The sequence below is a fragment of the Chenopodium quinoa genome, unplaced genomic scaffold, assembly GCF_001683475.1.
Source record: "Chenopodium quinoa cultivar QQ74 unplaced genomic scaffold, ASM168347v1, whole genome shotgun sequence".
Taxonomy (NCBI): Eukaryota; Viridiplantae; Streptophyta; class Magnoliopsida; order Caryophyllales; family Amaranthaceae; genus Chenopodium; species Chenopodium quinoa.
In genome coordinates, this window is record NW_018745684.1 from 8,960,227 (window position 1) to 8,975,154 (window position 14,928).

Below are 14,928 nucleotides of genomic sequence, written 5' to 3' on the forward strand. Positions count from 1 at the left end.
GATGAGGTGTGTTTGAACATCAATTAACATGTGTTTTTTTTTCAATTTTCAATCATTCTTATTTATAAATAAATGGTAGAACAGAACAATTCCAAGTTGATCAGTTAGGTGAGTAAAGAAAGAGTTCAATTAGAATATATTTCTCTGCAGTTGAGCAGCTGTTTTCCCTTGTATAAAATGTTAATGAGACTTGTGAGAATATGACATTTGGAAATCTTGCTTGCTATGCTGACAATCAAAACATGTTGTACAACATTAACCATGATGAGCTGGGTACTTAGAAATTGGTGGATGCATTTTGAGATGACTGAGATCCACTCCTATGTACAATATGGTAGAGATGGTGGGTAATGGTATAATTTCATGAATTTCGTATCGCACTTGCCCTTAGTTGTTGGAGCGGGTATGGGTATGATTTTAGTGGGTAGTAGGCAAGTATGGATATTAAATGTCATATCTAAATAGTGGATAAGTGTGATTTAAAATCATACTCGCCCAATATTTACTTGCCCCATCTTGCATCCAACCGCTTGTGCCATATCCGCTACTTGGTTGATCACCACCTTATATCCAAAACTATCTAATATTAGGCCCTATTTAGCAGTAACGTTTGGACCAAGTCGAAACACTAATAGGAAAAAATAAGTGTGTTTGGTAAGGTAGCGATTCATGTAACGGTTAGCGGTAGAGGTAGCATTTAGGTAGCTTTTGTCAAATGTTAATAATATTAGCGTTTGAAAGGTAGCGGGTAACTTTTGACAAATTTTATTTACTTTATAAATATTATGCATGTATTTTTACTGTATTTTAACATTTCAACCGCTAGTTTTACCAAACACTCATACTATTAACCGCTACATTGACAGCTAACCTCTACCCATTACTAATTGACAGCTACTCGCTACTCTAACAGATACCTGCTACTCGAATGTTAAAAGCTACCTACTACCACTAATTTTTCCAAATAGGACCTTATCCCTGTTTTTTATTTTTTTTATTAGTGTTACATTTCTTATTTCATATACCATTCAAGCAATTCACTAAAATGATATCTTTATAAACAAATTAAAAAAAAAAAAAAAGGTCATGTGAGGTTTTCGTTGAATTTGTCTCAATGTGTTTTTTCTTTTTCAAATTTTATTAGCTTTTTATATTGTTAATTTAAATTACTAGTCATTGATTTAATGCATTAGCAAACATGACTACAAAAAATTGTAGTAACTAATGAAAAACAGAGGAAATAACTTTTGTTTTTACAAACAATTGTAGCAACTAGTAGTAAGGTGTTGTTTGGTTGGAAAATAATTTCCTTAGAGATGAAATTTCTTAGGAAGTATTAAAATGAAGGTGTGTTCAGTTAGAGGGAAATAAGCTAAACATGGGAAATAGCAATTCCAAGGGAAATACAAATTCCCACAACCCATGGGAAATTACTCACCAACTCCTCCCTTGGTGAGTTGAATTTCCTAGGATATTTCCTATAGTGTCAACCAAACAATTTAGCTTAATTCCTAGGAAAATCATAAGGGAAAAAATTTCCATGAAATGTAAATTCCCATGTGAACCTAAGGAGCACTAATAATATGCAACTCCCAATTCCCAAGAGGGTATATACGGGTCATATGCTGCTCAACTACACAACGGTAATCCTTGATTTAGGGTGAAAGGTAAAGAAATCTCCATTCCCAAGCGCAAATATATAGTGAGGCTCAAACTTATAACCTTAAAATCACAAGATGAGTTACCACCCGTTTCACCAAATTTGCTTAGGTAAAATTGGATATACATAGGGGTTGCGAAACGAATAAGAATGTAATTTTTTACCACGGAGTATAATATAAGGTATGGATGTTAGGATATGTACCCACTGTGAATGTAGATAAATGATAGGTAAAAAAAATCTAGATAGATATGAATATTTAAGATATACTCCGTATATAGATTGACTAGAATTACAATAGAATTAACAATCTGCACCTAAAAAATCCAATAGCATAACCAGTTCACAAAAACTAGAATTTGCAAAAATATCTTGACGAAAAAAAGACCAAAAAAAAAAAAGGCGCCTAAGCTTGACAAATGACAAAGCCACAAAGGCATAAAGGGGACATGTGAGTGCATCATCATCCCAACTTTGAAATGGGAAGGCTTCGTTCTGTCAAAATTTGAAGGATTCAACTCATTTTGGGTAGTGGCCAGTGGGGTTTGTTTTATCTTGCCTCAGATTTGTAAAATCATGTTTTGCTTTATTTAATAGAACAATCGTAGTTTTTATTTGATGATTTTGACCGTAATTTTGCACTGTATTTTGGATAGTGTGAGTTCTTTCAAGTCGCAATCGTTTAATCATAATTTTTTTACAGATCAAAAGCTATTTTTTTTTAAAAGGAACATAGCATTTTCGCTTTGCGAAAAAGAGGGAAACAAAAGGAATGGTTAAGAAGAAGAATAACCCCCTTCAACAAACATAAAATGAGAAAACACTACCTAAAGGTGGAAGATTTTTAAGTTATAGGAACAATATTCTATGCATTACAGACTTACAGGTTACAGCAGCTTACAAGAATCAATTTTAACAGAATACATCTCACTATTGTTGAATCACATATGAAAGAAATCAATGTAATATACTTATACAAATTTCTCATTTCCTTGGGAAGCGGGGATTTTACGCATGTGAAGCTTCATTGACCCTTAACAAAGGTTGAAGTGCTTTGACAACTATGCTCATGTTTGGACGAAAATCGGATTCATACTGCACGCAGAGAGCAGCTACAGCGGCCATCTGGGTTCAACAATAGTGAGCAAGAGAGATTTTAAGTTTAGCTCATATTTTTAAGAGTCCAACAATAGTAAGCTAGGTTTTGATTTTTGTCACAAGTCGTATGATTTGTGAAGTACAATAGATTACCTTTGCAATAGCCTTGGGAGGATAATCTGATCCCAGTCTTGGATCAACACATTGCTTTACCTTATCTTCACTAAGTTTTGGAGTTGCCTGGAAGAAGAAAAGACTAGGAGTGAGATAACACGAAAAACCATTACAAAAACAAAGGGATAAGGAAATCAAAACTTTACCCATGTCACAAGACTCTGTTGTCCACGAGGTAAAGTATGGTCTACAGGTTTGCGCCCTGTTAAGAGCTCCAAGAGAACAACACCAAAGCTATAGACATCACTCTTTGAGCTTAATTGTCCCGTCATAGCATATCTAATAAGAGAGGTAAAGAAAATACTGTTACTTCAAGGCCCGATAACACGGGAACAATATAACAAAATAGAGAGAAGCACCCTGCTTTGACACGAGTGAATGATTTTAATAGTGAGACAGAAATATTTTGTTACTTTGAATGTAAAATAGTCATATAAGATTATAAAGAACATGCTAATTGAAGTCCAAAAGAGGACTGCAAATCAACTTCCCCAGATAAACCTACGTTACTCATCGGTTCAACTCAAGTACCTGTGTCAGATAATTGATACTCTGTCATGGGTATGACCACTTCACCCTTTACATTGGATGAAAAAGGATAGAAAATTATCATAAGCTGTCCAAATTTGATAGTGGCTTGGTAATTACCTCAAATCCGACAATAGTAGTCGAGTCTAACATCTGATAGAAAGATCACAATTATATACACGACAGCCTGGCTACTTTTATAGTTTTATCAACATCTTATGGAACTTAGCTTAAGGCATTACTTTTAATTACTACTGTTGACAACAGGCAAGATAGAATTATGAATATTGAAATACAATGAGACTTACTCTGGAGCATGGTATCCAAAAGTTCCGAGAACACGTGTGGAATGTAAACGTGCTGCCATATCGGGAGCTTGATTTGATAAATCAAAATCAGCAATTTTTGCAACATCATCGTCGAATAAAAGTACATTGCTGGACTTAATATCACGATGTATAATATGGGGCTGAGCTTTCTCGTGCAAATACTCAAGGCCTTTGGCTGCCCCGACAGCAATTTTAACTCTTTGTGCCCATGAGAGGACAGGACCGGGTTGTGCTCCTTTGACACCTTTCCTTCCTATGTACAAAAACACCATTCCATTAGTTAGTGAGCATCACAAAGATATGAGCAACAGAACATCATGCCTCCATAGGAATTCCACAAACATCTCAGCTGAAAAGTCAGAAACCAATTAGGCCTTTTTTGTCTTTTTCATTATTAATATTATTATTTATTGTTTTCGTTTAATTTTTTAATTCTCGAGGGGAAAGGCATTACAAAGAAAAAATAGTACATGTGGACTTCCAATTTGCTAACTGCCCTTTCTTTCATGCCAGTCAATAAGTATAATTTACCATGTAAAAGAAATAATGAAGAAGAATCAACTTCCATATTGCCCTTTCTTCGTGTCAGTTACGGTCTTACGGAGTAATAAGCAATTGAAGTCAAAAGGTGGACCTGATTAATCAATAAACAATTGCATGATCCTGAATAATATAGTATTAAATATGATTTTTAAGATGCAGACAAGGATGACATCTCCGGCATCACAAGGACTCCTACGCTAGAAAGTAGGATCACTGTCTACTATAGTATAATTCTGTTTTACCACCAATGTCAAATTCAATTTTAAAAAATTCACAAAATCAATAATTAGGGCATCTCAAAAACCACTCAAGTCTTTGCAAGGTTAGGAGGCTCCTGGGTAATAAAGCAACCTACTATAAGACTGATAACAGACGAAATAGACAAAGCACATGGCTTTACTACTAATAAAGTAACAAGCAATTCTGCATTAGTATTACTTCTAGTTACTACGGTAGCATGCATAATCTAAACTGCTTTAAACTGTCGCTTCACAGTGAGAAACAGTAAAGATGAAGTTTATGAAACAGCATCGATTGTGCTAACTGTCAAAACATAATCTGCAGAACTACTCCGTAAAATTTATCCTGTACTAAGCAACTTAGAAGCTCAAGGAATGAACTAATATATTAATGGATGCAGTAGATAGAATAATAGGACAAAGCTTGGAGGCTGTTTGACAGGTGATAGCGGAATTGGAAATACAGAGAATAAAGAAATTAACTACAACTTACCATGAAGAATATCATGCAGGGAACCATTTGCAGCGTACTCGTATGCAAGGACCCGAAAGTTGCCATCAAGACAATAGCCAACAAGCTCAAGGACATTTTCATGTTTAAGTCTTGAAACCATAGACACCTGTGGCGTGTATCAGGATGTTAATTAGCTAGATAGAACACCAAAATTGTCAAGGAATTGACAATGCTTGCCGCTGAGGGCATTACCTGTCCTAAAAATTCTTGGTCAGGTTGTTTACAGGAATCTAATTTTTTCAAGGCAGCAGCCTGTCCACTTCTTAGTGTACCAAAATACACTCTTCCATAAGATCCCTCACCAATCAAAGCTTTCGTTCCAAAATTATCTGTAACTTCTTTCAATTCATCCACGGTAATTGGAGAAACCGCAGGAGGCTGAAAATTTACGGTTTGTGTATCCTTTGGCTTGTCTTCTCTTGCTGGATATGCTGCATGATTGCCTGAAAATCATAGCCTTTTCAGTCAACCTACTATTTTCAACCTAAAGACAGATTGTGCAGAGTCATGAATGACGGCTAACTTACATTTGTATCCCTTATATATTTACACAGAAAATTCAAGAAATCATAACAGATCATGTGATCAATAAACACGAAATTATATATAGAATTCATTTGTTCAACACGACAATGATGAATCAATTTTTATTAATAACAATCTGCATATAAACGGGGCGACTCAGTGTACATAGATACTCAACAAACCCTTACCAGCTGGATTATTTGTCATGTATGCCCCATTATCACCTCCTCTCTGATAATCATCATCTCCACAGCAGCCGAAACAGCTCATGTTGCTCCTCAAGATGCCGTATACTAAGTACACGATGGATTTCAATAACTGCATTTATGCATAAACAATTCCAACCAGAAAACAGTAAGCTTAAGGTTGTAATAATCGAAAATTAAATAATAAAAAAGGTACATTCAACAAAACTAATTAGAAACCAGAATCCCAGCTTCTACAATCACAGGTTAGATTAAATTCATCAAAATGCATTTTCAACAAACAAAAGAAAAATATGGACTGAAGTATAATAAGCTAAAAGTAGACACATTAACCTTAAATCAAATATTAATAACACCGATCAACACATTTTTAAACATGCTAATAGTTAGCACTTACAACTGCATATATCAGATTCGCTAATAATTTAAATTTCCACCGAGAAAAGGGTGTAGCATAAGTTAGACCATTGATTATAGTGATCTACAAAAATAAACCCAGAATCAAAATTAAAACCCAATATCTATATTAGATCGCAGGTATACAATTACTAATTGATCACAAATACCCAGAAGGAAAAGAAAAAAAAGCAAGAAAAAAAAAGAAATTCAACAGCAATTACTACCATAATCAAAAAAACACAAAATCAAGCTTAAATTATCAAACCCAAGTAACTCCACACATCAAATTAATGTAAAATAACAGAATTAAGATAAAAACTACTTCAGATCAGTAACAGTGGAGCTCAGAATTAGAGTGAAAAAGTAATGAAAATTCAAAAATAAAACATACCCAGAAAAATTTGATGAAGAATCAAGTGGTTAACTGTAGATTGATCTAAAAAAATCAATAAAAATGGGGGAATTTAATGAAGATATTAACAGGGTTTTGAGGTGTGTGCTTGAATTAGCAAAAAGTAGGAAGGGTGAGAAAGAAAGAAAGCGAGTGAGCGAAAGTTGCGGGTAAGAAGAAAGAGAAACGCGTAGGATGAGGAAGAATTTAGCAGCAAAAGTAAAGTAAAAAAAGAAGATTATGCAACAGCAAATTTTAGAATTTTCTCGGAAAAAAATTAAGAGAGAAGTGAATTGAGTTGAATGATTTTGGAATGGATTTGGTCTGGTTTTATTAATCTGACCACTAACTACCACCTCTCAGGCTCAGGCCCCCACTTTTGACCTTTATTTATGGTAGGAAATTTTTTCTACAATTATCCGCAAGATAGGGTCATTTGTAAACAAGTATTCATTTTTTTGTATTTATTTAGAACTACCCGTAAGATTGAAAACGTTTGGGTAGCACTACCCATTAACGTTTTTTGTCCAATTTTCACGCTATTGGGGCCCACTTTTTAACTTTTCCCACCTAATTAACTCCCCGAACTACCTTCTCTCCTCTGTAATTTTTTTTCCCTCCATTGTCACTCAAAAAAATCCGATTGAAGAAATCAAGCAATTGAACACAAATTCAGGTAATCTTTCACACTTTCCTTCTAATTCATTGTATTTCGCATTTGTTTACAAGTTTTAATTGAATGCAATTAAAAGAATTAGGGTTTAAATTACTGATTCAGATTAGGGTTTATGTGTTCAATCAAATTCGTGGGTTTTGATTTCTAGGGTTTGGGGGTTCAATTGAGTTCTAGGAATCGGCTATTTTGTATTTGAGATTGAATTTTGAAGCATTTTAATTACTAATTGACATTGTAATTGGTAGGATGTTCAACTCTTCATACCACTCCTCTATGCAATATCATCCAAACAAGTGCAATTGTGGCATTCCACCAAAATTGGAGACGTCGTGGACTGCAAAAAACTCTGGGAGAAGATTTTTGGCTTGTAAATTCTATGATGCTGCATCTGGTAGAAGAGGATGCAAATTTTTCAAATGGATTGATGAAGAAATACTTGAGTGGTAGAGGGTTGTTAATCAACTTGTGTTGGACAAAAAGCTGATGAAAAATGAGATTGCTTTACTGAAACAACAGGTTTGCCTGCTTCAAGACCAAAAGGCAAGGGTGGAGATTGAAAAAGAAAGACTTAACCAGAAATGCAAGACACTTTCTGCTGCTATGAAGAAGGCAAAGACAGGTGATAGGGATGGCATATCAAGATTGATTCTGGTGGTGAAAATTGTTATTATTGGATGATGTTAGTGTATTTGGGAAGGACATTGATGTAGTAGGCAATTAGTTAATGATTGGTATTACATTTGCACTGTATTAGTGGCATATGTCATAGATTTTGGTATGTAAACAAAGTGCAATTGCTGACCTTTATCAATTTTAGGTTGTAATATTGTCGTGACAATGAAATGGAATGGTGTTTTGATTACTACCTTTACAATGCAATTTAAGGCATAAATTTTGAGCACATTCATACTGAAAAAGCCTTGCATTTCATCATCCAAATTAATTACAAGGCCAAAGTGGATTTGTTCATCAATACTTAATAAAATGCAGGCTACAACAATGTAATATTAGGTTGAAGTACATGTAGCCCCACAAAATATATAAGGATTGTTCTTAACACAAAATACAGAAAATAACCAAATCACATCATAATCTATGGCTCCCACACAGGCTGATTCTTCATTTTTGACTTAATTGGAAGTGGTGGACCAGAAGCTGCACCCTGTGAGCTTTGCTGAGATGAGCAGTTTGTGATGTGGATGTGCCAGTTTGAGGGTTAATCTTACCCTGAGAAAAAAAATTAAAACAAATTATAACACATTTAGAGCATGGTTTATTAAACTTAAAAGATACAACCCAGCTTGAGTCCCCACATACCTTTTCCACAACTCTTTCCCAATTCTTCTGCCTTTGTTATACATTCCAAGGGTTCATTATGGGGGTCTGCCACCTAAGTCAATCTCTTTGGCTGGAGGTGGATTCTTGCACTTGTTCTTATAATGCCCTGGTTGTCCACAGTTTGAGCACTTTGGCAGTTTCTTAGCTCTTTGGCACTCCACGGCTTCTTCCCTCTCACCAATTTCCTACTTCCTTTTCTTGTGGGAGGGTCTGCCAGGCATTTTCCTGATTACAGGTGGTATGGGTTGCATCATATCAGGCCTTTTCTCCCATTGTTTCATGCCAAGCATTGGTCTGATACATGGTGTCTATGCCTCTAAGTATCTGTCCTTGCTGTAGAAATCATCAACAAAGTCCTCTAGCCTGAGTCTTTTCTTAATAATGCAAGCCCAAGCATGTGCACATGGGATCCCAGTAAGCTCCCATCTGAAGCAGCTACATGTTCTCTCCCCCAAATTGACTACATATCTGTCATGGTAGTAGTCCACTTCCCAAATGTCCAGCCTAGAAGGAATTACATTACAGTTGCTAGCCAATTGTGACACAAATTGGAAAACCTTGGCAACATAAGGCATAAATCTGCCTTCATGACTTTGCACAGCATCCCATTTCCTAGTGTTTCTCTTCATCACATACCTCCTAATCCATTTTAGGCATGTAATCATTGGTTTGTCTCTTGCATCTCTCAACACAACATTAAAGCTTTGACATATGTTGTTTAGCAGCATATCAGACTTGCTATATGTGGAGAATGCATATTTAACCCAATGCCTAGGAGGAATTGAATCTAAATACTGAAATACATCTGGAGATAATTCTTTGATCTTTGCCATATGAAGCTCAAAATTAGCCTAACAATGAATGCAATGATTTAATTTAGATGACTATGCAAAGGTGAGATATATTACTAAACAAATGATAATGTAAGACACATACCCTTGTAGTTGACCTTGTTGACTTCCAAAAATTCTCTTTGAAAGCCTCACCACCAAATTTGAGCTTAAAATTAGCCCAAGTGTGCCTTACACAAAACCTAATTTCAGCATTTGGAGTCACAACAGCAAAAGCTTCCAACAATCCCTGCGTTAGACAATATGAAGCGGTTGACATGTGAGAGTTCTATTAAGCAACACAAGTAGTTGTAAATAAAAAGAAAGAAATCAGCTTTGTACCTTTTGTCTGTCTAACATCAATGTCAGCCCTTTTCCCCTTGGTTTCTCAATGTCCTTCATTAGCAGCTCCAAAAACCAAATCCATGTGTCCTTGTTCTCCACCTCCACCACTTCCCAAGTTACTGGGTAGATGCTGTTGTTGCCATCCTTACTCACAGCAACAAGTATCATCCTAGGGAAAACACCCTTCAAATGACACCCATCTACTCCAATAACAGGCCTGCACCTTCTTTTGAATCCAACTTTACAGGCTTCAAAACAAACATACATCTTCGAAAAATGGGTGGAGGCCTTTCAACCCTTTCAATTACAAAAATTGCTGAAGATCCTAGGTTGTATTTCAACACAACAAACCCATAATCAAACACTCTTGCATACTCCTCAGTAGAATCTCCATACAGAATTAATTTTTCCCTTGTCCCGGCAAACCAAGCCTTATCGTATCCAATACGAACCCCCAAATCCCTGTACACCCTGTCAATGAACACTTTAAGCTTCCAAGTGGGATTAGATTTTCATTCATCTAAATACCTATCTACTAAATACTCTTATGTGACCTTTAAACTCTCATGGTGAAAGCCACATGTGTGGTTTAAGTTCAAGTTCTTCACCTGCAGTGTATCCTCCATTCTTAACTGCCTTAAGAGTATTTTTACACTTGTTCTCAGATACACATGTGCACACTATCTTACCATGCTTCTTCTCCCATGGACAATCACACTTTTTCTTACAGTACACACTAACCTTAGCCTTCCCATTATGCAAAAAATAATAGTCATAATGGTTTTCAATGCTATGACACCTAATTGATTTTCTAACTACCTTCAACATTTGGGAACTTCAACCCTTTCACAAAGTTAATGCTTCTTTTGAAATCAAGAAGGGTTATGATCTACTTCTTCATCTGAGCCTTGAAGACTCCTTAGTTCTTCAGAGTCATATTCCACCTCCTCCACATGACCTTCATTGGCAGCTTCCTTCCTTATCTCAGGTTCAACACTTCTCTGATCAGCTTCCTCTTCTAACTTGTCCTTTCCTCCAAACCCAAAGTCAACTTCAAGATCTGACCACTCAGATTCATCAGACCACTCACCCTCCCCACTCTAGTCCTCACCATCAACCCCAAGTTCAGTCACTTTCTTTGAACTTCTCTTTCAATCAGCCTTTCTTGTACCCTCTTTCTTAACCTGCTTTCCCTTTGAAGCTACACTCTTCTTTGACTTCCCCTTTTGAGCAACTGTTTTCTTTCTTGGGGTAGGTTTTTGTAGAGGGGAAGGGCTGCTAGGGTTCACAGAAGGTACAGAAGAAGAATTTAGGAAAGGGTTTTGTTCTTGGCTTGTTTTTTGTGGACAAGGAGGCTAATAAGGTTCTGAGCATTGTGAGGATAACATTGGGCTTTTTTGCCTGCCTAAAATGGCTATCATACTCAGCTTGGGTAATCACTACAACTTCCTCATCATCATCATCATCATGTATTATGCCTTTTTTGGGAGATAACTTTAAGCTCCACCTAATAGGTTGAACCTCTTTTTAAATGGGCTTCAGTTTTGTGCTGGTTAAAGCTAAGAAAGAAGTAGTTGGGGGTTCTGGTTTAGGTGTGAAAGTAGGTACAAAGCTACAGTTCTTTGTCCTTGGACCTTGGCCCTGTTCAAATTGTCGGACTGGGTTTGACTTCTCAAGTAAGGCCCAAAATATCACTCTATCAAATTTATCCCTACTGTTGACCAAATTGATAATGTCATCCAATGTCTCAACCTTTCTTCTTCCATTAGTCAAATGTCTGCCATGTAACCTGTACTATACAATGAAAATTCTAGGGTACCTAGCTACACACTAAATCATATGCTTGTATCACCCACCTTCTCAAAGTCCCAACATTAAGTTCCTTCAACCAACAACTCATTCTCATAAACATCCTTCCCCCTATTTTTTTTCTTTTTTTTTGTCTTACCCTTTCTGTATTCAAATTCCCCACCAACCTAGATATTCATATCAACATAAGATGGAAGCTCCCTACAACATTGATATATAACAGTAAAGATTCAATCACAATGTGGCTAAATTCAGTCAAACAACATTCAGTCAAACAATATTCAGTCAAACAACATGTAGAGCATAACATAAGCAGGGCATAACAACCAAGCAAGTAATGCACAATTATCTAAGCTCAACAGCAGCCTCAATTGTTAATTAATTATGTGATAAAGTGTTACAATTGTTTAATTGTCTAGTCAATTTTGTCAATTACAAAATTAGGGTTCCAATTTCAAGTATTTAAATGTTTAGGGTTTTCACATTTTTTACATTATTTAAGGTAAATGACAGAAATTTAAGGTGATTACACCAATGTACCTTGTTCGTCCTTGTTGTGTTGCAATAATTTGTGTATTTACTTCACCTTCCCCCTTTTCCATTACTGTAGTTTCACTCTTTTACTTCGAGTTACCCAAAAAAGCAACAAGATGAGTTGGAAGATAGAGAGACAACAAAGAAAGGGATGGTAAGGCTGCCAAATTTCTAAAAAGGAGAGGAAGATGATGGTGAAGATTCGCTGCTTAGGTCAGAGAATCAAGGTCAAATGAGGAAGGTGAGAGAAGAGGGTGATAATGGAGAGAAATCGGATTTTTTGAGTGACCATGGAGGGAAAAAAAATTACAGAGGAGAGAGGAGGAGAGAAGGTAGTTTGGGGGGGGGGGGGAGTTAATTGGGTGGGAAAAGTTAAAAAGTGGGTCCCAATAACGTGTAAACTGGACGAAAAATGTTAATGGGTAGTGCTACCCAAACGTTTTCAAACTTGCGGGTAGTTCTAAGCAAATAAAAAAAATGGGTAGTTGTTCACAAATAACCCTATCTTACGGATAGTTCTAGACAAAATTTCCTTTATGGTATGTTCACAACAAGTGATTGATTAGATGCCGCATACTTGTATTTATCGCGACTATTTTTTACTCTGTATTATACAATTAGTTGTACCTTACTTTATGTAATACGAAGTTTATGTTACTTGACTTCATAATTCCTCCGTTCTTTTTACTTGATGCGTTTCTTTTATCACGTTTGCCAATGTTAAACTTTAACGATCAATAACTTTAATTCTCCATGAGTAAAAATTATAAAAGTGATATATTATGATATCACTTATTGAGACGAATTTAAAAAGATCCCACATGAATATGTTTCTCCTTATATATTATTCACAAAAGACGTAAAGGAGGGGTGGTGAATAGTGTAAAAGTCAAAACGGGTCAAGTAAAAAATAACGGAGGAAGTATATATTTCGCCAGTTAAAAAAATGAGTCGGTTACATGCTTCGCTCATTTCGCTTAATTTTATTTGCTTGCACAAAATGAATAAATTCTTCAAGTAATGTGTAATAAGAGGAAAACTGATTTGCACATTTGCGTATAATTAAACTTGACATCCAATTTATATGGTGAAGATGATGGTCATTCAAGTTTAATTTTTTTTTTTTATGCTTCTATTTTTCTATTTTTTTAGTTTATATAAGATGATGGTCATCTAGAGAGCATTTACAAATTATTCTTATTTTAGCTACATAGTTTTAGAAATTATAAAAAGTTAATATTTTGAAATTTTACATAGAGATAAGTGTATCGCTTATACAGAATTTATTATCAATGAATTCTCATGATCAAATATAGTATATAGTACGAACTATTACTTATGAAACAATACATTATTTGATTCATACAAACTATGTAACTATAAATTCATAAACAATCGCCCAAACGTAAAATATATTGGTATAAACAACGGTTATAAAATGTGTAGGACGGGTGAAAAATGGTGCAGAGAAAATATTGGGAGCATTAGCAACTCCAATAGTTATTTATTATTTTTTTTTTTTTTCTTGCAATTAAAATAAATTGTGTAGCTACAAAGTGTTGTAGACTTGTAGCTAAAACAAGTGAAAAAATGAAAAATAAGCTCCATTTAAAATCAAACATGTGTATAAATAATATTATTTTATTAATATCATTTTTTTTTGGCAAGCTACTGATCGTATAATCAGTTGTTGCAAACCATTACTTTGTAAGTTTGTAGCTAAAAAGTATGTAGCTTAATATTGATGTGGAAAAGTAAATTGGAAATGCTCTATAGATGAAAAATAAAGTGTGGATGGGTTAAGAGCCAAAAAAAAAAAAAAAAAAGTAGAATTACTTTTTATTAATAAGGTTTTTGTAAGTTTATTTACAGTAAGGGTAGTCGATAAATTTCGTGCGAATATTCATTCTTGTACGAAGGGAATTCATAATGCAACTTGTATAATGATAAATATTTGAATATATTCCGTTTATGCTACTTTATGAGGTTTTCCAACCCACAAAGATACTTATTATTATTATTATTATTATTATTATTATTATTATTATTATTATTATTATTTCTCAAAAATAGACAAAGTCATACAACCTATAAAAAATTAATGGGCAAGTATAAATATTATTATTATTATTATTATTATTATTATTATTATTATTAATGAAAGTATAGTGTACATTAATACAAAACTAGTCCATCTATGTATTATTGTTGGCAGACTTGACAGTTGGTGAGCCACTGAGCCCCCACAACACCAACGCCAACGACGAGACCAAAATTCCCAAAGTTGTATGAATAATGGTGCATTATTGGCCAACACATCTACTCATTAGGGTATATACTAAATTAAAATTTAAATTTAGATTTAAATAATGTTATTATACTAAATTTAAATTTATATACTATATAGGGTATATACAACATGAACTATAAAATACTTGTATAATAATGTCATTGATTTCTTCATAATCTTCTTAAATTAGGAGATTAGATTGTACAAGTATATTGGTATATGGATCTTACTTTAAAACGTATGCATTTTGATCTATTTCCAATGGCTTAGCTAGTTATATTTCGAATAAGGAATTGAAGAGAAAGTTGTATGGATGGGCTTAAATTATAATAATCATCCTTAATATCATATTGGAAAGCTTTCAAATTTCTATATACTCTCTTCATTTTTCAAAAAAGCTCCATTCATTGTATTGAATGTATGCTCTTGTTTTTCTGAAAATGTTGAAAAATGTGGGTGAGTGTAAGATAGAAAATGTGAATAAGGTAAGAATGATAGAA

General features: G+C 34.6%; 2 protein-coding genes across 3 annotated transcripts; both read right to left on the minus strand.

Annotated features, from left to right (window-relative positions):
• Positions 1-2,473: 2,473 nt before the first annotated feature.
• Positions 2,474-6,927, minus strand: LOC110717480 (pto-interacting protein 1-like). Of its 2 annotated transcripts, XM_021896193.1 has the most exons (9): positions 6,607-6,927; positions 6,214-6,297; positions 5,799-5,928; positions 5,278-5,528; positions 5,065-5,191; positions 3,769-4,042; positions 3,079-3,211; positions 2,912-2,998; positions 2,474-2,785 (listed from the first exon to the last, which is right to left on the minus strand). In XM_021896193.1, the coding sequence occupies exons 3-9, from the start codon at positions 5,878-5,880 to the stop codon at positions 2,669-2,671; spliced, it is 1,071 nt and encodes a 356-aa protein (XP_021751885.1). In that variant the 5' UTR covers positions 5,881-5,928; positions 6,214-6,297; positions 6,607-6,927; the 3' UTR covers positions 2,474-2,668. The 2 variants fall into 2 exon arrangements, with proteins under 2 accessions (XP_021751885.1, XP_021751884.1); XM_021896192.1 differs by lacking the exon at positions 6,214-6,297.
• A 2,001-nt stretch (positions 6,928-8,928) lies between these two features.
• On the minus strand, positions 8,929-10,062 carry LOC110718041. Its single transcript, XM_021896842.1, has 3 exons — positions 9,793-10,062; positions 9,557-9,700; positions 8,929-9,471 (listed from the first exon to the last, which is right to left on the minus strand). The coding sequence occupies exons 1-3, from the start codon at positions 10,060-10,062 to the stop codon at positions 8,929-8,931; spliced, it is 957 nt and encodes a 318-aa protein (XP_021752534.1).
• Positions 10,063-14,928: the final 4,866 nt, after the last annotated feature.

Excerpts from the sequence above, each read along its gene's own strand:
- LOC110717480 (XM_021896192.1), bottom strand. The coding sequence starts at position 5,880 with ATGAGCTGTTTCGGCTGCTGTGGAGATGATGATTATCAGAGAGGAGGT. Across the intron at positions 5,529-5,798 it reads CATGACAAATAATCCAGCTG|GCAATCATGCAGCATATCCA; the intron begins GTAAGGGTTTGT and ends TATGATTTTCAG. Across the intron at positions 2,999-3,078 it reads AACAGAGTCTTGTGACATGG|GCAACTCCAAAACTTAGTGA; the intron begins GTAAAGTTTTGA and ends TTCTTCTTCCAG.
- LOC110718041 (XM_021896842.1), bottom strand. The coding sequence starts at position 10,062 with ATGTATGTTTGTTTTGAAGCCTGTAAAGTTGGATTCAAAAGAAGGTGC. Across the intron at positions 9,701-9,792 it reads TGATGTTAGACAGACAAAAG|GGATTGTTGGAAGCTTTTGC; the intron begins GTACAAAGCTGA and ends TGTCTAACGCAG. Across the intron at positions 9,472-9,556 it reads CAACAAGGTCAACTACAAGG|GCTAATTTTGAGCTTCATAT; the intron begins GTATGTGTCTTA and ends ATTCATTGTTAG.